General features: G+C 45.9%; 1 protein-coding gene across 1 annotated transcript in view; it reads right to left on the bottom strand.

Annotated features, from left to right (window-relative positions):
- The window catches only part of map3k3 (mitogen-activated protein kinase kinase kinase 3), a 161,020-nt gene that overhangs the window by 18,946 nt on the left and 116,769 nt on the right, over positions 1 to 25,305 (bottom strand). The window contains exons 15-16 of the mRNA XM_085966637.1: positions 16,990 to 17,119; positions 5,727 to 5,904 (exon numbers count right to left, since the gene is read on the bottom strand). Coding sequence (XP_085822763.1) covers positions 5,727 to 5,904; positions 16,990 to 17,119 — 308 coding nt within the window. The remainder of the gene's footprint in view (positions 1 to 5,726; positions 5,905 to 16,989; positions 17,120 to 25,305) is intronic.

Below are 25,305 nucleotides of genomic sequence, written 5' to 3'. Positions count from 1 at the left end.
CTGTGGAGGACAGGAAGGGAACCTGCCTGACCAACTGGAACACTGGGCCAGTGTTCTTCACCAAGTGGAAAATTCCTTTTAATAATGCAGCAAAAACACCTACATATTAAATGTCACTTGGAATAACAAAATCATTTGGCACTGCGTCCGCTTCCCTGCCAGGTTTGCCTTTATCTTTACTGTACTCCCAGGGCTGGAACATGTGAAATTGGAAAATTCCACCCTATAAATAGCCAGCACACCACTTACTCCTGGCCGGCTGCCAGCCCGCGGGTCTCCTGATGGGGAATCTGCCAATCCACCAAGACATTGCACAAGGAACAATATCAAAGCAAGCTGACCAAATGTGCAGACCAGCCACTTTGTGGAATGATTCTAGACTACACAAGTTCCTGGGGCTGGCCTCCCCGTCTGCTGCATTTCTCTATTCTGTAGGCTCAGTTCAATAAAGGCGCACATCAGGCAGGACCGGCTTGCAAAACCTGTAGTCACCAGTCTTACAGCTGCCCCATACATCGAGATCAAATATGGTCATGACATTCTTTTGTGCAATTAAGCCAGGGAAAAGTGCAAAAGGACCGTGTGTGGGAAGGTACATATCGAAGCAATTCAATTTATACTGGTCAGCGAGCAACTGTTTAGTGAAGTTGGGATTGTGCTGAACTTGGCATCAGTCACTTCCACTGCATCCCGTGTCACTCCAGAGCATTGAAGCAAAGCTGGAACATGGGAGCGACGCTATGGTGGCATGCATCCAATACATAGCACAGACGGGTGGAAATCAAAATAAAACAAAGCCTGGGTAAGTTTAAACTTCACCTTTAACTGCTCCTAAACACTTGTGCACGAACCATATATATGATCAATGTGCCCTCCAAACTGCACAGCCGCGCAGTAATGGGAAAGGCCCTGCACAGCCTGCTCACTGGCTTTTACATTGTAAATAATGCGCATGCGCAGAAATTTAAAGGGACGCGCATTAAAGGAAACAGGCCACGCAGAGCAAAGTGCGGCTTACAAGGAACATTGTGTATGATTGTCAATCTCTGATTTCATTAAAATCTAGGAGCTGCCTGGTAATGAAATTAAGCTGTTACACACAAGACTGCACTGACACAAATACAATGCAGCATTTCTCAACTTCTGTCTTGAACCATTTTAGTAACAGTTAGCCAACTTGAGCTCAGGATATCTGAAATATGCATTAAGAAAATGATTCAGAGTGGGGAAAGAACAAACTTGCATTTATACAGCGCACTTCACATCCTCAGGACGTCCCAAAGAGCTCCACAGCTAAAGAAGTATTTTTGGAATTGTAGTTGCTGCTGTAATATAAGCAAACATGGCCGCTTATTTGGGCACAGCCAGGTCCCATAATCAGAAATTTGATAAATGACCAGATGATCTGTTTTAGTGATGTTGGTTCAAGGGTAAATATTGACCAAGACACTGGGAAAACTCTCCTGCTCGAATAGTGCCATGGGATTTTTTTTACGACCGCCTTCAGCAGGCATATAGAGCCTTGGTTTAAAGTCTCATCCATAGAAGATAGAAGCAGGAATAGGCCATTCGGCCCCTCGAGCCTGCTCTGCCATTCAATGCGATCATGGCTGATTATCCAAATTCAGTACCCTGTCCCTGCCTTCTCCCCATACCCCTTGATCCCTTTAGCCTTAAGAAATATATTCAACTCCTTCTTGAATATATTGGCTTCTACTGCCTTGTGTGGTAGAGAATTCCACAGGTTCACCACTCTCTGGGTGAAGAAATTCCTGCTCATCTCAGTCCTAAATGGCTCACCCCTTATCCTTAGACTGTGACCCCTGGTTCTGGACTCCCCGACCATCGGGAAGATGGCACCTCAGACAGTGCAGCATTTCTTCAGTACTGCACTGGAGTGTCAGTCTAACTTGTGTTCAAGTCCCTGGAGTGGGGCTTGAACCTACAACCTTCTACTGGTAACTTTCAAAAGGCAAGTGGACATACACTTAAAAAGGAAAGATTTGCAGGGCTATGAGGAAAGAGCAGGGGAGTGGGACTAGTTGGAGCGCTCTTTCACAGACCGAATGGCCGCCTTCTGTGATGTATGACTATGATTCTAAGGCAGACGTGCTACCACTGAGCCACAGCTAACACTGTGGATCATTACTTCATACAATGGCTCAAGTATTCCTTTAGTAAAACTGCAGATGCTTCAAGTGACAGCTCAAAAAAGTGGCTACTTAACTTTACTGTTCAGCTAATAAACTGAAGGCCGACGTACACCAGTGTTTTTTTAATCCTCAATCAAAATAGTTAAAATCTACATATATTGAGGAAATCTTAATTTAACAAATCTTCTTTTGCATTAATTACGGTCACTTTTAATGGTTTAGCATTAGAAAGTCATGTCTGCACATAATACACAGCACGTTCATTGTTTAAAAAAACCTACTTTAAGTCCATCTTTAGTTTCCCATCTCCCGATAGGCTTTCCCATATCACGCACCATTCTGATTACAGATGGCTGATTGGTTCTCGAGGCTCTGATGATTTCCAGGTTGCTGGGAGTGACAGGCCAGTTGCTCTAATTACATGTATGCACATTCTCACCTGCTCTATGCTCTCCCCCCTCAACCTCCTCCAAACGAGAGCGGTCGTGTCAGAATGAGGAGGCATTGTGTGGATCAACCACATATTAACACACCGTGTGGCTGGCTCAGCAGTGCCCCCACACTTTTAAAACAGGGGACAGCGGTAACTGAAGCAAGCTGCAACTGCAGGTGCCTAAACATCGTCTGCTGGAACGGAGCGCAAGTGGCACCTGACATTATTGCTCAGTCGACAGAAGTTGGAGGTTTCTGTGTCAACCATGGCTCACCAGGTCGCACTCTCACCCCTGTGCCAGAAGGTTATGGGTTGAAGCCCCGCTCCAGGGACTTGAGCACAAATTCTAGGCTGACACTCCAGTGCAGTACTGAGAGAGTGCTTCAATGTTGGATTCTGCAGTCTTTCGGATGAGACATTAAACCGAGATCCTGTCTGGCCTCTCAGGTGGATGTAAAATATTCCACGGCACTATTTCGAAGAAGAGTGGGAGAGTTCTCCCCAGTGTCCGGGCCAATATTTATCCTTCAACCAACATCACAAACAGATTATCTGGTTTGCTGTTTGTGGGACCTTGCTGTGCGCAAATTGGCTGCCGCGTTTCGTACATTACAACAGTGGCTACACTTCTAAAAGTACTCCATTGGCTGTAAAGCCTTTTGGGACATCCTGTGGCCGTGAAAAGCATGATAGAAATGCAAGTCTTTTTTTATTTTACTGCCAAAAATCAGATATAACGTGCTAACTAAAGTAGATACTGGCTGCAGGATCCGATACTTATCGATTTATCTGGACAATATTCAAAACTATCTGGTGCACCATATACATTGTATGCACTAAATCCAAGGAGGAGTTTTAGATTACGAATCCAAACAACTGCTGAGCTGCTGCTCTCCTTTAGGTGGCGCTCTAACACTGGAAAGTAGAAAGACAACCACCTTAACCAGGACAAACCAACAAGATCAAACATCCATGTATGCTCCACAAGCTCCTGGTACCCTTCAGTATGTCACCCAAGTGACAATTCTTCAGGTGTGAATTGAGAATTGCATATTGACAGGTTATTCAATCACAAAGGATATCATACTGTCTGCCCTCTCAGGTGGATGCAAAAGATCCCAGGGCCACTATTTCGAAGAGGAGCAGGGGCATTCTCCCCGGTGTCCTGGGCCCAATATTTATCCCTCAACCAATATCACAAACAGATTACCTGGTCATTTTTCTCATTGCTTTTTGTGGGAACTTGCTGAGCGCAAAATGGCTGCTATGTTTCCTACATTACAACAATGACTACACTTCAAAAGTACTTCATTGGCTGTAAAGCGCTTTGGGACATCCTGAGGTGGTGAAAGGGGTTATGTTAATGCTTTCTTTCCCCGTCTTTCTTTGCAGCATGCTAGTGTCCACATTGGGCCAGCATTTTGCCGAGTGTCCGACAGCATGTCTGGGGGGGGGGGGGGGGGGGGGATGTGTGTGCAGGAAAACCCAAGAGCGTCGTTAATTATTAAGAAAACCTCCATGTTGGGTGGGAGGAGCCTAGTTTAGAGCATAAACACCAGCATAGGCTAGTTGGGCTGAATGAACTGTTCCTGTGCTGTGAATTCTCTGTGCATGTATGTATAGCCTCATCCAATCACAAAGGGTATCGCAGCCTCATCCAATCACAATGCGTATCGTAGCCTCATCCAATCACAATGCGTATCGTAGCCTCAACCAATCACAAAGGACATCGCAGCCTCATCCAATCACAATGCGTATCGTAGCCTCATCCAATCACAATTCGTATCGTAGCCTCAACCAATCACAAAGGGTATCGCAGCCTCAACCAATCACAATGCGTATCGTAGCCTCAACCAAGCACAATGGATGAGGCTGCGATACCCTTTGTGATTGGTTGAGGCTACGATACGCATTGTGATTGGATGAGGCTGCGATACCCTATCACAATGCGTATCGTAGCCTCAACCAATCACAAAGGGTATCGCAGCCTCATCCAATCACAATGCGTATCGTAGCATCATCCAATCCTTGCCTAACGTCCACACACATGCACTTTCTGGACAGTGATCAAGAGCAGGCTCCACATCGGATTTTTGTCCCCTTCTCTAGCTCGGGTGCACTGCGGACTATTAGTCTGGTTTGTATGATTCAGGGATACACCAGATGATGTCCTTATTCACTGAGCCATCATGATGAGTTCTGGTTTTTATATCTGATTAAATTAATCCAAAGCCTGTGTGCTGTACATTTTGTAAAATATATCGAAAGACGAAAATACCTGCTGCAAATCATCGATTTAAACCAACAGCCCTTCCATCAGGAGAGCTGAACAACGGCAACCAAAGAGCAGAAAAAATATCAAACACTCTTGTGGCTTTTACATCAATCTCCTCTCCCTTAATCTCCAGTCTCTTGAAATGAGTAGTGTGAAGCACGCAAGCCACTTAATGGCATGAAACAACGTGTGTGTGTAACTCTGCTTAGCTATACTCTTTCATCATAGCCTGTAACTGTGCCTTTGCAGACTTGTTCTTAAATTGTTTAGCTGGTTAAGTGAGGCATAGATTTGGAGGTTTTAAGAAAGGAAACCTCAACTTCTTTTACTGTTGTAAATTGAAGATAGCCTGGAGAACATCCCTGCTCTTCAAATGGCGTCATGTGATCTTTTACACCCTTCTGAACAGCCAGACGGGGCTCGGGTTTAATGTCTCATCCGCAAGTCGACATTTCCGACAGTGCAGCACTCGCTCAGCACTGCACTGGAGTGTCAGCCTAGATTACAAGCTCAAGTCTCTGGAGTGGGGCTTGAACACACAACCTTCTGCGTCAAAGGCCATCATCGTCAACTCGGAGAGTAGAAGCTGTAGAGGGTTGTCAGGGCTGGGCGAGGTGGAATACTAGAGGGAATCTCAGGTGGCCAAATAGCCTTTTTTCATTCTTGACTTTTTATGCTTCTATGCTTTATCAGTAAAATAATGTGCAGCACATGGATTCCTGGCTAGATGGTATGGGGAAGGACAGGACTACAAATATTGAGAGTCTGGAAAACTGTTGAATTAGTGGCCTAGAGCAGTGCAATGTTAGATTAATACTGTATCTGGTTTCTGCAACAGGCAGGCGACTAGGACATGTATTCTTACCAAACATCCGCTTTCCTTCCGTAGCCTTCGCCGCTGATGACCTCTGGGCTCATCCAGTAAGGTGTCCCAGTGACTGAGCGGATCCCAGTCCCTGACATGCATATTGTTTGCAGCCGTTTGCTTGCTCCGAAGTCGCCCAGCTTCACATTCCCCGCAGAGTCTCGCAAGATATTGGCTCCTGGAACCAGATTGAACACATTTGAAGGACCAAACGATGCCACAGGCAGGAAGCAAACGCCACCACTACTCAAGATAAACAGAGCAGCACCTCGGATCTCTCATCAGTTCCCTAGCTCAGCCGTGTTACACAGGGGGAGATGTCAAACCAAGGGCAGGCACCTACCTCTTCATGGAGGGGGAAAGGGAAGACCAAAAGGAGGAAGTGACCGTGGGTGACCTGCCCGATTCCTGGAGCTGCTCCTTTATTTTACATGGGGGAAGGAGCTGGGTTACAGCTTCAGACTAGCTGGGGAGCCAATCCAGAGTCACCCAGTCACAGCCACAGAGAACGCTGTTTGTAACTTTAGTCAGTCCTGTGGGAACAGCAGAAACCTGATTGGAGAGATTCAAATAGAGAGTTGCAGGAGAGAGGAACACAGATCTGGGAAGCAACATGTCCAAGAACTTGGAAATGGAGGTTGGAAATAGGAATATTGCAGTGACAGAGGGGTTGCAGGAGGGGCTTTGAAGAGGAAGTGATGACCGCACTTTTGAAAGGAACCGGACAGTGCCTGAGAAGAGGGAACCATTTACAATGTCAGCTAACATGGGGGCCAGGCAATGACTGTCTCCAACAAGCAAGAGTCTAACCACCTCCCCATGACATTCAACGGCATTACCATCGCCGAATCCCCCACCATCAACATCCTGGGGTCACCATTGACCAGAAACTTAACTGGGCCAGCCACATCAATACTGTGGAAACAAGAGCAGGTCAGGGGCTGGGTATTCTGTGCCGAGTGTCTCACCTCCTGACTCCCCAAAACCTTTCCACCATCTACAAGGCACAAGTCAGGAGTGTGATGGAATACTCTCCACTTGCCTGGATGAGTGCAGCTCCAACAACACTCAAGAAGCTCGACACCATCCAGGACAAAGCAGCCCGCTTGATTGGCGCCCCATCCACCACCTTAAACATTCACTCCCTCCACCACCGGCGTACCGTGGCTGCAGTGTGTACCATCTACAAGATGCACTGCAGCAACTCGCCAAGGCTTCTTTGGCAGCACCTCCCAAACTCGCGACCTCTTCCACCTAGAAGGACAAGGGCAGCAGGCGCACAGGAACATCACCTGCAAGTTCCCCTCCAAGTTACACACCATCCTGACTTGGAAATATATCGCCGTTCCTTCATCGTCGCTGGGTCAAAATCCTGGAACTCCCTCCCTAACAGCACTGTGGGAGTACCTTCACCACACGGACTGCAGTGGTTCAAGAAGGCAGCTCACCACCACCTTCTCAAGGGCAACTAGGGATGGGCAATAAATGCTGGCCTTGCCAGCGATGCCCACATCCCGGAACAAATTTTTTTTTAAATGGAAGGGAAGTTAGGTGGTCAGAAGTATAGTGGGAATGAGGTTGAGGGAGCAGGCGATCGTTCTCATGGTCGATGAGCTCGGCGAGGACATGGAGGAAATTAGAATCTAGAGAGAGAGAGAGAGAGAGATGGAGGTTCAGGTGGGGTAAGGGGGAACCCGAGGGGAGCTTTGGCATGTTGGGGAAGAGGGACATAGCAGAGACAGCTGGATGGATGGTTTCTAACCTGGTAAGAAAGAAATCTATGGGCTCCTCACACTTGTTAGAGGCGAGGGGGGAGGGCTTTAAGGAAACGGTCGGTAGTGGAGAAAAGAAACTGGGGATGATCTTTGCTTTCTAGGATGATCCTGGAGTCGTGTGGTTTGGACGAAAGAGAGTGAGGCCCAGTCAATCTTAAGGTGGTCTAGCCAGGTCTGGTGATAGATGGCTAAGCTAGTTGTGCATCAGATACGAGCAAGTGCGTCCCTTGAGGGAGTGAAGATGGGGACCATACCAGGGAGAAAGTCCAGAATGGGATGCAGTGACGATTTAACTATGGACACGGGCATCAAAGATGGAAATGGGGGAATGGTTGAGCAAACCGACAGCTGCAGTGGTATTGTGGTGAATGGAAAGCCAAAGGCTCGGCAGTTGGGAGTTTGACAGTTCAGTTGTAAGTAACTCGTGGGGAAAGTTTTTTCCCAAGGGACGACAGAAAGGGAAGTGGGCTCGGAAGGTAGTAGTGGATGCAGGTGAGAGATACAAGGAAGTGGTTGGAGATGGCCTCATCAGTGATTTAGACCACAAGAGAGGCCACAGGAAATGGCATGGTTGAGGTGTGACCCTGAATATGGGTAGGAGAATTTATACGGAGGGATAAATTTAGGGAGAATAGGAGGGCAGTGAATTCCGAGGAAAGGAGGCAACAGGTGGTTGACAACAAGCATTTGAAAGGAGAGGTGAAAGATGTAGAATAGGTTGAGGTGCCCAAAGGAGGAGACAGAAGTCAGAGGAGTAGGGGGAAAGGCCAAGGTGTGATGGGTGGCATGGATCAAAGCACCACCAGGTAGGAAAGATTCAGTAAGGGGCAAGATGATGCCACCCATGAGCCAAGTTTCAGGCAAAGCCAGGATGTCAATACAATTATCCACAAATAGGTTGTAGATGGCAAGGGCCTAGTTTGCAAGTGAACAGACAATCTGGAGGGAAATGCGGAGAGGGGCGGCGATTGTTGATCCGTTGACAGAGTCCAAGGAAGCAGTGGTGTGTGTGTTGAGCAGGACAGGAAGAAGGTTGGTGACGTTAGCCCAATGGGAAGGTTGGAGAGAGGGGAGGATGGGGCAGTTGGGGTTGCTGCTTTTAAAAGGCAGCAATGGGAGCCTTGTTGAGCCCCTTGGAAAATACCCCTTATTCAAGGGGGATTCAAGCCTGGGATTGCAGCAAGAAAGCAGGAAGGCAGAGGGGTAGTGATGGGGCAAAGTACCCGAGAGGGGAGAAATGAAATGTGACATGGCCAGGCAACAGGAAAGAGAGACGAGCCCAAGAGGCGAACATAAACAAAAAGGAGAGTGAAGTAATGGGCTGCAGTCAAAATGTTCACGCGAATGGATACAGCGTGTTTGGGTTATATAGGCTTGGCAGAGAATAGGAGAGAGAGGTATTGGTTGTAAACAAAGGACAGGGAGATATGAAACAGTTCAAAGTTAAAGTCAGTGGCCCTGTGATCGTATGAATTTGACTTGTAGACAGCGTGGAGTGAGTTTGGAGTGTTCATTAACCCATCTTATGTCGAGATTCAGAGTTAGTTGTGAGGAGGGTTGGATTCAGGAGCTGTTCGAGGGCCTGGTCAACATTACCCAGTACAATCAGAGGACATCACTCAGAGGACCTCGCTGTGTGGCAAGTTGGCTGCTGCATTTGCCTAAATAGCAGTGACTACACTTCAAAATGAACTCATTGGGACATCCAGAGGATGTGAAAGGTGCTACATAAATGCAAGTTTGTTCTTTACGTACTCAGCAGTTCATGTAAGAAATGTGGTAAAGGAAATGAGTGGTGCCCTCATGCTTGTCCTTTACAGCAACACTTAAAATCAATGGGTTTGTTGTGCTGGTTGAGATTAACAATGAGCACAGTGGCAGGGTGTTAGCAGTGACACTGTGCTGCGAGGCCTTATATTCTACAGTCAGCAACACTGCTGTAGGACCTTTACTTCCTCCACACTAACAGGTCAAGAGGTCAGAAGTTCTCTGTGCACATATCTTTCGATCTGTCAGTGCTGAGAGTTGATGAGTTTTGTTTCATTAGTCAAGACTTCCACGTCAGGAAATGCACAATATCTCAGGAATTAACCTTGCTGTTGCACTTTGCCTGCTTCCCAAAGCCTTTCTGCACAGGGTCTGGGGCAGTGCTAGACTCCTTCTAGAGCCAATTCACCACGCTTTTCACAAATAGTTTCAAATTTAACCTGGCCTTTTCTCCCCGACAAGACCACTGTCAAATTTAAAACACTACCCCAGGGCCCCACCCCCTCGCGAAGGACAGACAGATCCTGGAATTACACGCCATCATTTTGTTCTTTGTAGATTTGAAAATGATACCCCTCCACTGCCTTCCTTCACTCACACCCCCCCACCCCCTCTTGCTGAACACCGAAAGGAAGCAATGCAGAGTGAGCGTCAGCCCAGCAATACCTCAACACAGGGCAAATCAGTTTAATTTTAATAAAAGGGTATCTGTTAAGATTGGTTTCCTCCTCCAGAGGTTTGCACTGAGACGGGGGAGATGGGTGGAGCCCACTTCCCCCAAGACAGTGAAGAGCCCACCCGTCACTCATGGCCTCTGCAACTTCGACAATCTTCCTGCTCTGCACCTCCTCCAGCCGGGATTGTCCGCATCGATTCCTGCTTCATGCCCTCCTCTGGTTGGGAAGATCTGCACATTCTTACTGCTCAGCATCCTCCTTGGGCTGGGACGGTCTCCAACCTGGACAGTCTCTGCCTCCTCTTCCCCCTGCCCTCCTCCGACCCACTCTCCACCTGCTCATCTCCCGACAACCTTCGCCAGACAAGAGGGACCTGAAGGGAATCGGCAGCGCGTGATAAAGAGCGCGGGGTCACCGAATTCCAAAAGAACAGCAAAAGCAAGGAGTGACGTCACAGGACTGCAGGTAGGTGATTGGTGGGTGAGTATTAGTGTTTTATTCTCTCTAACGCAACGAGATAAACTAATTAATATAACTATAGATAATCGTGTAAATAAAGACTTTAACTAAGAGAGCGAGAGAATTAGCTGGAGATAAAGGTAGATCCGACTTTTAAAATGCTTAGGGGCAAAAATTCGGTTGCTTTGCGCCTCCCGTTAGTGGCCTAAGAGGGCGCTAACGGGGCACAAAGCAACTAGTGCCCGGGCACGGCATGCCAACGCCTCTCGCGAAATCCTGCTTCCCTCTTGGGGCGCTACCACTCAATTTCCGTCGTGGGGGCGACAATTTTTCCGGGGCGCTAAAAGTAGCACCCCGGCGAAGTTAGCGCGACTCAATTTATAGCCCTAAGTCTCAAGTTTATTTCTGTAAGTTAATTAATAGTCTATTAAATAGAGGCATGGCAGGGCAGCTCAGTCCCACGGAATGCACTTCCTGTGCCATGTGGGAAATCCAGGACGCTTCTTGTGTCCTGGACAACCACCTGTGCAGGAGGCGTCATCAGCTGGAGGAGCTCGAGCTCCAGGTTTCGGAGCTTGAGCAGCAGTTGGCGTCACTGCGGTGCATCCATGAGGCCAAGAGCTTCGTGGATAGCACGTCTCAGGAGGTGGTCACCCCACAGCTAAGGAGTGCGCAGGCAGAGTGGGAATGGGTGACCGCTGGACAGAAAAGGAGGATCAGGCAGGTGGTGCAGGAGTCCCGAGTGCACCTCACTCTCCAACCAGTATTCAGTTCTGAGTACTGGTGAGGGCGATGATTCCTCTGGGGAGTACAGCCACAGCCAAGTCTGTGGCATCACGGGGGAGGAAAAAGAGTGGGAGAGCAATGGTGGTAGGGGATTCGATAGTTAGGGGAGCAGACAGGCGTTTCTGCAGCCGCAGACGTGACTCCAGGATGGTATGTTGCCTCCCTGGCGCCAGGGTTAAGGATGTCTCTGAGCGGCTGCAGAATGTTCTGAGGGGGGAGGGTGAACAGCCAGAGGTTGTGGTCCATATTGGTACCAAAAACATAGGTGGAAAGAGGGATGAGGTCCTGCAGGCAGATTTTAAGGAGCTGGGAAAGCAGGACCTCAAAGGTAGTAATTGCTGGATTACTCCCGGTGCCACGCGCAAGTGAATATAGAAATAGGAGGATACAGCAGATGAATGCGTGGCTGGAGAGATGGTGCAGGAGGGAGGGCTTCAGATACCTGGGGCTTTGGGACCGGTTCTGGGGGAGGTGGGACCTGTACAGGCCGGACGGGTTGCACCTCAACAGGGCCGGAACCAATATCCTCGCGGGGAGGTTTGCTAGTGCTGTTGGGGAGGGTTTAAACTAATTTGGCAGGGGGATGGGCACCAGGGTGTAACATTAGAAAGGGGAAATAAAGTGCTCAAAGGATTGGGAGAGGCAGAGAGCGCTAAAGTAAGAAATAGTAAGGTATTGGGGGGGTCAAACTAAGAGAATACAGGATGGTCTCAGATGGGTTTACAGTGTATGTATGTGAACGCACGAAGCGTAGTAAACAAGGTCAGTGAGCTGCAGGCACAAACAGCCACATGGGAATATGATGCTGTGGCAATAACTGGACAGGATTGGGTATTAAATATTCCTGGTTATAAGGTGTTCAGGAAATATAGGGAAGGAAAGATAGGAGGTGGTGTGGCAGTATTAGGCAAGGAGAATGTTACAGTGCTGGAGAGGGAGGATGTCCTGGAGGGGCCAAGGACAGAATCTATATGGCTAGAGTTAAGAAATAATAGGAGGTGCCATTACACTATTAGGTGTATTGTATAGATCACCAAATAGTGGAAAGATATAGAGGAGCAAATTTGCAGAGAAATTAGAGAGGTGCAGAACTATAGAGTAGTAATAATGGAGGGCTTCAACTATCCTAATATAAACTGGGATCGTAATAGTGTAAAGTGCAGAGAAGGGGAAGAATTTCTGAAGTGTGATCAGGAGAACTTTCTTGATCAGTATGTTTCCGGCCTGAAGGAGGAGGAGGGATTGCTGGAACTGGTTCTGGGGAATGAGATAGGTCATGTGGAACAAGCGTCAGTAGGTGAACATTTAGGGAACAGTGATCATAGTATCCCAAGGTTTATATTGGCTATGGAAAAGGACGGAGAAATCTAGAGTAAAAATGTTTAACTGGGGGAAGGCCAATTTCAGTGGGATGAGACCGGATCTGGCCCGGGTAAATTGGAATCAAAGATTGGCAGGCAAAACTGTATTGGAACAATGGGCTGCCTTTAAAGAGGAAATAGTTCAGATACATTCCCACTAGGGGAAAAAGGCAGGGCAACTAAAGTCAGGGCTCCCTGGATGACAAAACAGATAGAGGATATGAAACAGCAGAAAAAGAGCGCGTATGACAGATGTCAGGTTGCAAATACATCTGAGAATCAGGCTATGTACAGAAAGGTCAGAGGAGAAGTGAAAAAGAAAATAAGAGGGGCAAAGAGAGGGTATGAGAATAGAATGGCAGCCAACATAAAAGGTAATCCAAAAGTCTTCTACAGGCATATAAATAGTAAAAGGGGAGTAAGAGGAGGGGTGGGGCCGATTAGTAATCAGGGACAAAATTAACAGTCACTTGGATAGGTGTGGATTAATTAAGGAAAGCCAGCACGGATTTGTTGGCAAATCGTGTTTAACCAACTTGATCGAGTTTTTTGATGAGGTAACAGAGGGCTGATGAGGGTAATGCAGTTGACGTGGTGTACATGTATTTCCAAAAGGCGTTCAACAAAGTGCCACATAATTGGCTTGCCAGCAAAGTTGAAGCCCATGGAATAAAAGGGACAGTGGCAGCATGGATACGAAATTGGCCAAGTGATAGGAAACAGAGAGTAGTGGTGAACGGTTGTTTATCGGACTAGAGGAAGGTACAGTGGGGTTCCCCAGGGGTTGGTATTAGGACCACTGCTTTTCTTGATATATATTAATGACTTGGACGTGGGTGTACAGGGAACAATTTCAAAATTTGCAGATGTCACAAAACTTGGAAGTATAGTGAAGTGAGGAGGAGGGTGATAGACTTCAGGAAGACAGACAGGCTGGTGAAATGGGCGGACACGTGGCAAATGAAATTTAACGCAGAAAAGTGTGAAGTGATACATTTTGGTAGAAAGAATGAGGAGAGGTCATATAAACTAAATAGTACAATCCTAAAGGGGGTGCATGAACAGAGACACCTGGGGGTATGTGTGCACAAATCATTGAAGGTGGCAGGGAAGGTTGAGAATGCATAAGGGATCCTGGGCTTCATAAATAGAGGTATAGAGCACAAAAGTGTGGAAATGATGCTGACCCTGTATAAAACACTGGTTCGACCCCAACTGGAGTATTGTGTCCAATTCTGGGCACCACATTTTAGGAAGGATGTGAAGGCCTTAGAGAGGGTGCAGAAAAGATTTACGAGAATGATTCCAGGAATGAGGGACCTCAGATATGTTGATAGACTGAAGAAGCTGGGGTTGTTCTCCTTGGAGCAGAGAAGATTGAGAGGAGGTTTGATAGAGGTGTTCAAAATCATGAAGTGTCTGGACAGAGTAGATAGAAACTGTTCCCAGTAGCAGAAGGGTCGAGAACCAGAGGACACAGATTTAAGGTGATTGGCAAAAGAATCAAAGGCGACGCAAGAAAAAAACTTTTTTACGCAGCGAGTGGTTAAGATCTGGAATGCACTGCCTGAAAGGGTGGCGGAGGCAAAGTCAATCTCATCTTTCAAAAGGGAGTTGGAGAAGTATCTGAAGGAAAAAGAATTTGCAGGGCTATGGGGAAAGGGCGGGGAGTGGGAGTAGCTGAGAGTCGGCACGGGCTCGACAGGCCGAATGGCCTTCCTCCGTGCTGTAACCATTCTATGACCGAAGCACAGTAAGTGGCTACTGATGCTGCCGTGTGAGTACTCAATGTGATTAACAAAGCTCCAGCTGGCTAATGTGACTGTTGTATATCTGTTCAGACCAATGCGCACTGCAACTCACCAAACTGAATAATTCAGCATTACAAACAATAAATCCAGTTAAAGTGCATTGTCTTATTAAGGCATCTCCACCATCACAACATGTAAAACCCCAACCTTTACAGATTTAATTCAGATACTTCGTTCCAGTCTTGGTCATAACACCAGCTGTTTAATGTGGCCTGTTCTTGCCTCAATTACAGGCCCTCAACAAAGAAGCACCATCTAAACAAGGCTGTCATCCGATCTGGGCTGTACTTCTGACATTTTGTTCAAACCATTTGCTTCTCTCCCGAAGGTGCTGAGTTAAGGTTCCACTGGTGTCTGCGAGCCCTCTAGTTACTGATCCAAGTGGCCATTCTTCCATGTGGAAACCTGAACAGCAAGTGGTGGGAGAAGATGCAACAAGCGGAAGGGTGTGCTGAAGAGGGAAATCTCAAGTGAACCTAGTCGTGTCCTCCTCAGACGTCCACAAAGGTCCCATTTTCTAAGTCGGAGTCACTGAATAGTGACCAGGGGCACAAACCCTGGCTGATTTAACCCTCTGTAATGCAGGGGAGCTGAAATTAAACATGGGGCCCCTATCACAGTCAATCTGAGATCAGCAAACTCAGTAGAGGCAGGGGACCTTCTGATCTGGGGAGCACCATCATGCAGTCTTACTACAATAACCTGCAGGCATTCAGATTCCGCGAAAGCCCTTCCTAGAAAACAAGCTCACCAAATAACCTGCGTCACAGTACAACACAAAGCTGAGCACTGCAGCATTGCAGTGTCACTTCCAAATGATTAAACACTTCCCTACTGGCTCCCAGTCAGGTTGCAAGGGGAAGGAGACAGAGAATCCCAACACTTCATACAAGACTACAATCGCCATTCATTGAATGGATCACAAACAATTAAACAGTTCCTTCTCAATTGGTTTTACCAAACTTAGATTGTAATAACAATGAGATTTTGCAAAAATTTCATTCGACTGCCTCATCTTTTGTACATTTGCACACTGTGTTAGGGAGCTGCTACATTAAATTGGGTGGACCACTAATTTTCAACAGAAAAATATTAGATCTCCCACAACAAAATCCACACCATTCCATCGACTAGCAGCAGTAACCGAATTCAAAGGCGCAAGTTTATCGTAGTTTGCTTCAGACTAGGACTCATGTCAGTAATCTGGCCTCGGCCTGTGGCAGGTGAAGAGCTGCCATTCCATGGTCATGGTCACAGTGAAGATCCAGCTTCTAGTCTACTGTTGCCTCATTAGGATTAGGCCTCTCAAACTAGCCTGCTGCGCACTGACCGAAAGTACGAGGCTTTATCTACTTCAGACTCGAGAGCTTGGCCAACTGTATAATCAAATACTTATTCTCTGGAGGGTCTGAATCGGTCGGAAAAAAATGGTTAAACAGCAGAAACCTAACATAAGAATTAGGAGGAGTCGGCCATACGGCCCCTCGAGCCTGCTCCGCCATTCAATAAGATCATGGCTGATCTTTGACCTCAACTCCACTTTCCCGCCTGGTCTCCATATCCCTTGATTCCCCATGAGTCCAAAAATCTATCGATCTCAGCCTTAAATATACTTAACGATTCAACATCCACAGCCCTTTGGGGCAGAGAATTCCAAAGATTCACCACCCTCTGAGTGAAGAAATTCTTCCTCATCGCTGTCTTAAATGGTCGACCCCTTATCCTGAGACTATACCCCCTAGTTTTAGACTCGTCAGCCAGGGGAAACAACCTCAGCATCTAACCGGTCACTCTCCCTCAGAATCTTATATGTTTCAATGAGATCACCTCTCAAAGTAGAGGAAAGTTTGGTGGCTGTGATGGCAAAACACTGAGCTTCCATTCAGCAAAATTCCTTTATAGAAAGGTTCACTGCCTTTTGGTCGTACACATGCTTCAGCATGGAGAGTGGGGATGGGGGAAAAAGGGCCACAGACCAGTCACAGAGACCACAGCTACAGAACAGTCTATAAGAAGCTAAATGTTGGGGGACAATCGGTAATGTTTGCCTGGTGATGGATATCATGTCTGTGCCATTATCAGGTCATGCTCATCAACAAAGAGCAACAACCTCCAGAAAGGAGCAATTGGGAAAACAAGCGCTGAGCAAAACTCAAACAATGTAATATGTTAAATATAATAAATATTCACAGAGACGGCGCTGCGCTCTGCGACAATGTAACATGTGCAGCATACTAACACATCATGGCAGCGTGAGAATTTGAATTCAGTTCAACAAAAAAATGGAAATAAAAAGCTGGCATCAGTAAAAGTGACCATGAAGCTGTCGGATTGTCATTAAAAAACCCAACAGGTTCACTCATGTCCTTCAGGGAAGGAAACCTGTTGGCCTTACCCGGTCTGGCCTATGCGTCTCCAGTCCCACACCAACGTGCTTGACTCTTTAACTGCCCCCTGAAGTGGTCAAGCTACTCGCATGCCTCAAACCACTACAAACATGGACTGCAGCGGTTCAATAAGGCTGCCCACCATCACCTATTTAGGCTAACTAGGGATGGGCAATAAATGCCAGCCTCGCCAGTGATGTCCACATCCCTAGAATGGAAAAAAAAAAGTGGCACACTCACCCTTTATATCCCGATGTACAATCATGTTACTGTGCAGGTAGGACACTCCCTCCAGAATCTGCCTGGTGTATTTTCGGGTCACATTTTCAGTCAGTGCTCCGTATGCTTTGAGTTGGTCCTTCACCGAACCCTGGAAGAACAGGAACATGGTCAGTGAAACAGGACTAATGATTTTTGAATTCAGGATGATCATTCCAAACTGACTATAAAACACAGTAATGCCAGCTGCAGGCAGCATCAACTAGTAGCTGGTAATGTTGCAGTGGCCCAACCAACAACTTGTATTTATATAGCGCCTTTAACGTAGTAAAACGTCCCAAGGTGCTGCACAGGAGTATTATAAGAAAAAAAATTGAAACCGAGCCACAAAGAGAAATTAGGGCAGGTGACCAAAAGCTTGGTCAAAGAGGTCGGTTTTAAGGAGCGTCTTAAAGAAGGAAAGAGAGGCAGCGAGGTGGAGAGGTTTAGGCAGGGAATTCCAGAGCTTAGGGCCCAGGCAACAGAAGGCACGGCTGCCAATGGTTGAGCGATTATAATCAGGGATGCTCAAGAGGGAAGAATTAGAGGAGCGCAGATATCTCGGGGGGGTTGTGGGGCTGAAGAAGATTACAGAGATGGGGAGGGGCACGGAGGGATTTGAAAACAAGGATGAGAATTTTGAAATCGAGGCACTGCTTAACCGGGAGTCAATGTAGGTCAGCGAGCACAGGGGGTGATGGGTGAACGGGACTTGGTGCGAGTTAGGACACTGTGGTGATTATTCTTGTTTTGTAAGAAGCATTGCAATTGGTTGCCTGTTTCCTGCCTTGAGAGATATGCTGTAAACTCATTGGTAGTTGATGTCATGTGATTTGTGGTGGCCATCTTAAATTCAGTTCTCTACAGCCTTGGTTGGGACTGGGTGTTGAAGATGTGCTGCTGGGTTTTTAAGGTTAATAAAGCCTAGATTTAGAAAGGCAAATCTACTCTTTATTTCAATTTATTAACCTTTTGTTAGAATGGAGCGATATCTTCAACTGGAACGATTTAATGCTGACCCTAATTCTGCAGGAGTGGATGATAAATGGAAACACTGGTATCGTACATTTGAAAACTTTTTGGGTGTGTTGGCATGGTGGTGTGTTGCCACGGTGGCATAGTGGTTAGCACTGTTGCCTCACAGCACCAGGGACCCGGGTTCAAATCTGGCCTCGGGCGACTGTCTGTGTGGAGTTTGCACATTCTCCCTGTGTCTGCGTGGGTTTCCTCCCACAGTCCAAAGACGTGCAGGTTAGGTTGATTTGGCTATGATAAATTGACCCTTAGTGTTAGGGGATTAAATACGTGGGGTTACGGGGATAGGGTGGAATATGTGTCGGTGCAGGCTCGATGGGCCGAAATGGCCTCTATCTGCACTGTGAGGATTCTGTGATTCTGTGAAGAGTCTTTAAATAAGTTGAATATACTGATCAACTACATTGCTCCGGATGTGTATAAATATATCTTGGACTATGAAACTTACGAATTGGCTATTTCTACATTGGAAAAGATTTTTGTTAAACCAAAGAATGAGGTAATTGCACGTCACCTTCTATCTGCCCGTAGGCAGCAGGTGGGAGAATCTTTGGATGCTTATTTACAAGCACTTCGGCGCCTTGGTGCTAACTGTAATTATAAGGCCGTGTCGGCAGAAGAATATAAGGAAGAATCGGTACGGGATGCTTTTATTAATGGATTACTGTCTAGATCAATTCGTCAGCGGTTATTAGAAAATAAGACTTTGGATCTCAAGAGTGCTTTTGAGCAAGCCTCTACATTGGATTTGGCTCTGAGAAGTTCGGATTCTTACGCTATTTTTAATCGGCCTGCGACTGTGGTTTCGGCAGTTCCGGATGAAAAGGAATTATGTGGACTTAATAGGAGTGGTTTATCAGATTCTGAAACAGTTTCTACTTCGGCTGCTGTTGCCTCTATGATTCAGAAGTGTTATTTTTGTGGGAACGCCCGGCACCCTCGTCTGAAGTGTCCTGCTCGGGAGGCTGTGTGTAGTAAATGCGGCAAGAGAGGTCATTATGCACGTGTTTGTAAATCAATTGCCTCCTCTGCGACTATTCAGCCTTTAGATAGGGCGTTTGTTGCATCAGTTTCTGCTGCCTTTGCTCATGGCCTAAACAAAGCTATAGTTACGGCCCAAGTTAATGGGTTAGAAGTGAAGGCCCTTATAGATACGGGCAGTGCTGAGAGTTTTATAAGTCTTCAGTTTGTGAAGGAGAAGAGTTTGAAAATTTCGCCTGTTACTTATCAGGTGTGTATGGCTCAGACGACTCTCACCTCACAAGTAGCTGGTTGTTGCCTTGTGAAATTAATTCTTCTAGGTAATACATATACTGATATACGCCTATCTGTTTTGCCTAATCTCTGTGCGGATATTTTGATTGGTCATGATGTGCTTCAATTACACGAGTCTCTCAGTCTTTCTTTTGGAGGAACTAAGCCACCTTTATCTATTTGTGGATTAACTTCTTTATCCATTTCTCCATTATCACTTTTTTCCAATTTGATGCCGGATTGTAAGCCAATTGCTACCAAGTCAAGAAGGTATAGCAGTCAGGATAAAGAATTTATTAATTCTGAAGTTCAACGTCTTTTATTGGAAGGAATCATTGAACCTAGTTGTTCGCCCTGGCGGGCACAAGTAGTTGTCACCACTAACGAGAGACATAAGAAACGAATGGTGATAGACTACTCAAACTATTAATAGGTATACTCAATTAGATGCGTACCCTTTGCCTAAGATTGATGAGCTTATCAACAAAGTATCTCAGTATAAGGTTTTTAGCACTATTGACCTAAAGAGTGCTTATCATCAGATTCCTATCGTTAAGAGGGATCAACCATATACGGCCTTTGAGGCTGGCGGAAAGCTGTATCAGTTTTGCCGAGTACCATTTGGTGTTACTAATGGTGTTGCCTGTTTTCAACAGGCAATGGATGCTTTTATAAGTGATAACTCTCTCTCTGACACCTTTTCATATTTAGATGATATCACGGTGTGTGGCAAATCAAGGGTGGAGCATGATTCTAATTTAGAAAGATTCCTTCAAGCTGCGGAAAAAGTTGGTTTAACTTTCAATAAAGAGAAGTGTATCTTTTCGACCACTGAGGTAAATCTACTGGGGTATATTATCTCGGGAAACAAGATTAAACCAGATCCAGAACGCCTGCGACCATTGATTGATTTACCTTGTCCTACTAATTCTAAGGCTCTGCAACGAGTTGTTGGACTGTTTTCTTATTATTCTAATTGGATTGCAAACTTTTCGCAGAAGATCCGGCCCCTTATTCGGGTTACGACATATCCTCTATCATGGGAGGCCAGGACGTGTTTTGATAATTTTAAAAAGGATATCCTTGGAGCAGTTGTGCATTCTATTGATGAGCAGGTTCCTTTTGTGATTGAGACGGACGCTTCCGATTTTGCAATTGGGGCTACTCTGAACCAAAATGGAAGACCTGTGGCCTTTTTCTCACGTACTTTGAACAATAGTGAGAAAAGACACTCCTCAATAGAGAAAGAGGCGTATGCAATAGTAGAAGCACTGCGTAAATGGAGACATTATTTATCGGGGCGACATTTTACGTTGGTAACTGATCAAAAATCTGTGTCCTTTATGTTTGATGTCAAACATTTTAGAAAGATCAAGAATGATAAAATAATGAGGTGGAGGATTGAGTTGGCATGCTACCATTTTGATATAGTTTACCGTCCGGGGAAGGATAATGTTGCTGCTGATGCACTGTCGAGGGCTTATTGTTCTGTGATTCACGGAGATACGCTTATTAATCTTCATAATGCTTTGTGCCATCCTGGTGTTACGAGGATGATACACTTCGTACGCAGTAAGAATTTGCCCTTTTCAGTTGAAGACGTCAAGCGGATGACTTCATCATGTTCTATCTGTGCTCGGTGTAAACCGAATTTCTTTAAGCCTCAACGAGCTCATCTTATAAAGGCTACTTCTCCTTTTGAACGTTTGAGCGTTGATTTTAAGGGGCCTCTTCCTTCAACGACTCAGAATCGATATATATTTACTGTTGTGGATGAGTTTTCAAGGTTCCCTTTTGCTTTTCCTTGCGCAGATGTATCAGCTGCTACAGTTATCAAATGTCTGACTCAACTTTTTGTCATGTTTGGGATGCCTGCGTATATCCATTCGGATCAGGGAAGTTCTTTTATGTCTTCCCAGTTGAAGGAATACCTCCAGAGTCGGGGAATCTCTACTAGTAGAACTACCCCGTATAATCCCCAGGGTAATGGATAGTGCGAACGATATAATGGGGTGATCTGGAAGGCAGTTATGTTGGCTTTGACATCCCGGAATCTTAAGAATACACAGTGGGAAATGGTATTGCCTGATGCCCTGCATTCCATTAGATCATTGCTTTCAACGGCTACTAATGTGACCCCCCATGAAAGGCTCTTTAACTATCCGCGGAGATCTACTACGGGATATTCGGTACCTTCATGGCTGACTATGCAGGGACCGGTGCTGCTTCGACGCCATGTTAGATTGTCAAAATATGATCCTTTAGTGGAGGAGGTGGAGCTGTTGGGAGGCAAATTCCCCATATGCTCACATTCGATTCCAAGATGGGAAAGAAAGTACTGTTTCAATTAAAGACTTGGCTCCTTGTGGTGGCCAGCCCTCTTCTGAGGATATTAACAAGTCATGATTCAGATAATGTGGATGTCGTCACAGATACTGCGAATATTTCCAATCCTATTGCAGATAATTATAATTCTATTAGTCAGCCCTCGATGGACGTTCATGACCGTCCCAGTTTACCTCCTGATGGGATTTCCAATCCGGAAACCGTTGATAATCAGGATATGGATAGCCTTCCTGCAGAAGATACTTCCGTGTCTCCTGGTGTGGGAGGGCAAGGAATTTCACCAAGGTTAAGAAGGTCGACACGAACAAGATATCCGGTCGACCGATTGAAAATGGACTTTTAAAATAATTTGATAGTAATGTTTTAAAATTGTTGAAATATTATATTTGTATTGTTTTAGTTATAAATAATTAATTGTAAATTGTAAAGGCTACCTAGGTTGGAGTATGTTTTAAAAGGAGGGGTGAATGTGTTGATTATTCTTGTTTTGTAAGAAGCATTGCAATTGGTTGCCTGTTTCCTGCCTTGAGAGATATGCTGTAAACTCATTGGTAGTTGATGTCATGTGATTTGTGGTGGCCATCTTAAATTCAGTTCTCTACAGCCTTGGTTGGGACTGGGTGTTGACGATGTGCTGCTGGGTTTTTAAGGTTAATAAAGCCTAGGTTTAGAAAGGCAAATCTACTCTTTATTTCAGACACGGGCAGCCGAGTTTTGGACCGGTTAATATTAAACACACTTCTAACCATTTCAGTTTCCTTCCCCTCCCCTTTCCAGTGTCATCTCGGTACATTTTCATTTGGAGTAATTCCATGGAAAAACAGAGTGGAACAAATATTAACTGGTCAAGGAGGGGAAAGAGAAATTAGTAAATTTAAAGAATCAGACAATTATAAAAGCGGCAGATTTCTTCTTCTGTATCAAAATGAGGGTTAGTGTTGTGAAAAGAAAGACGTGCATTTATATAGCGCCTTTCACGACCGCAGGACATCCCAAAGCACTTCACAGCCAATAAAGTACTTTTGAAGTGTAGTCGCTGTTGTAATGTAGGAAATGCGGCAGTCAATTTGCACACAGCAAGCTCCCACAAACAGCAATGTAATAATGACCAGATAATATGTTTTATTGGCGTTGGTTGAGGGATAAATATTGGTCAGAGCACAGGGGAGAACTCCCCTGATCTTACATAGGATATGTAATGTATAGGATATACAGCACAGAAACAGGCCATTTGGCCCAGCCCGTCCATGCCGAAGTTTATGCTCCACTCGAGCCTCCTCCCGTCTTTCCTCATCTAACTCTATCAGCATAACCCTCTGTTTCCTTCTCCCTCATATGCTTATCTAACCACCCCTTAAATGCATCTATATTATTCGCTTCAACCACTCCTTGTGGTAGTGAATTCCACATTCTCACCACTGGGTAAAGACGTTTCTTCTGAATTCCCTCTTTGATTTCTTGGTGACTATCTTATATTGATGGCCTCTAGTTTTGCTCTTCCCCACAAGTGGAAACACTCTGTCTACTCTATCAAAAGTTTTCATAATTTTAAAGACTTTATTTGGCCACCCCTCAGCCTTCTCTTTTCAAGAGCAAGAAAGAGACCCAGCCTGTTCATCCTTTCCTGATATATATACCCTGACATTTCTGGTATCATCTTTGTAAATCTTTTTTGCACCCTCTCCAGTGCCTCGATATCCTTTTTATAATATGGCGACCAGAATTGTACGCAGTACTCCAAGGGGGAAAAATTCAGTTGTTTGCGCCTCCCGTTAGCGCCGTAAGAGGGCCCTAATGGGGCACAAAGCAACTAGCGGCCGGGCGCGGCGATGTTTGCGCCGCTCGCGAAATTAACTAGACATTTTGCGGCATCGCTAAACACTACCGCCACGATCTCCTGCGGCGGCAGATCGTGACGTCAGTCGAGTGTACAACTCCCCGGACCGGATATTGAGTGGCGCCCCCTGCCTTACCGCCTGCCGCTAGCAACGACAGGTTGAGGGGAACGTTTTGCAGTCAGGAGGGACTGGGTGAGCGCTATTTAAAGGTGACCGCTTCCTGCCTTTTTTTGTTCATGACATTTTTGCACCACGCATTCTGAGAGAGGGGGAGACACAGAGAGAGACAGAGACACTTCTGGAGAGATTCAACGCTGTGTGAAGCAGTTTTGGAAACTGAGCAGCACTTTGCAGGTTCATTTTGATTTGACCTTCCTTGTATTGATTTAGAAGAGACTATGGGGGCTGCACTCTGAGCTCTTTCCCTGGGCCTCTCCATCGTTCTTTCCAGCAGATTTGATGTACAGGTCTCTCCAGGCCGAGATTTAAGGCTGCAATGAGCAGGAGGTGGATGGCGAGCAAGATCAACCCTCCCCTTTAAGAACTGGCCGGTGCCAGTGTGTCTGTGTTCCATTGCTGACTGGCATCACGAGCTTCGCCAGCGCTCTGAGGTAGTGCCTCGCTCCTCGGCCTTTGCGCCTTGAGGTGTGTAGCGCCTGATTTAGCACTCCAATCAACTCCGGGGGGGCGATAAAAGCCAAGTTTGCAGTTGGAGGCAATAATTAGCACCAGCCGCTAAACTTTGCGCACGGCCGATAATCGCGCCCCAAACGGGGCGATATTGAATTTCCCTATTTTTCTAACCAAAATGTAATACAGGAAACTCTCGATTTACCGGCACCTAAATAACCGGCAATCTCTGTTAACCGGCAAAATTCAGGAGTAGGTTCAGGTAAGTTTTACTTCATATTAGTGGCCGTTCCTGGATCTGCGGCCGTGTAACCGGGGTTCCTGCACCTGTTGCTAAGCAACAGGGATGCCTGGATTTGTTGCTGTGTACGGGGCTCTCGTACCTTTTACTACACCTCTCTGTAATCCGGACTTTTTGATAAACCGGCACCACGCCGGTCCCGTTGGTGCCGGATAAAAAAGTTTCCTGTACCTCACATTTATCTGTGTTGAAATTCATTTGCCAATTATTTGCCCATTCTGCAAGTTTATTAATGTCTTCCTGTAATTTGTTGCAGTCCTCCTCAGTATTGACTAACCCCCCCCCCCAAAAAAATTTGGTGTCATCCGCAAATTTAGAAATTGTGTTTTTGATTCCAAAGTCTAAATCGTTAATATAAATTGTGTACAGTGGTCCCAGCACTGACCCTTGTGGAACACCACTTCCCACCTCCTGCCACTGTGAATAGCTACCCTTTACCCCTACGCTCTACTCTCTGCTTTCTGTCTTGAAGCCAGCTAGCAATCCATTCTGCTACTTGTCCCCTGACTCTGCATTCTCTGACCTTATTCATTAGTCTATTATGTGGTACCTTATCAAAGGCCTTTTGAAAATCTAGATAAATTACATTTACTGCATTATCCTTGTCTATTCTGTGTTACCTCTTCAAAAAATTCAATGAGGTTGGTCAAGCAAGACTTTCCCTTTTGAAATCCATGCTGACTATTCATTATTATATTTTTGGTTTCTAGATGTTCTTCTATTTTCTCCTTTAGTAGGGATTCCATTATTTTTTCTACCACCGATGTTAAGCTGACTGGTCTATAGTTCCCTGGACATGTTCTATCTCCCTTCTTAAATATAGGTATTATAGGTTAGCTATCCGCCACTACACCTTTTTCTTTTTCCACCCCGCCTCTTATTACCCGCTTACTG

The sequence above is a fragment of the Somniosus microcephalus genome, chromosome 24 (assembly GCF_052327205.1).
Source record: "Somniosus microcephalus isolate GS21.2 chromosome 24, FLI_Smic_1.0, whole genome shotgun sequence".
Taxonomy (NCBI): Eukaryota; Metazoa; Chordata; class Chondrichthyes; order Squaliformes; family Somniosidae; genus Somniosus; species Somniosus microcephalus.
This window is presented reverse-complemented; position numbering and strand designations above follow the sequence as displayed.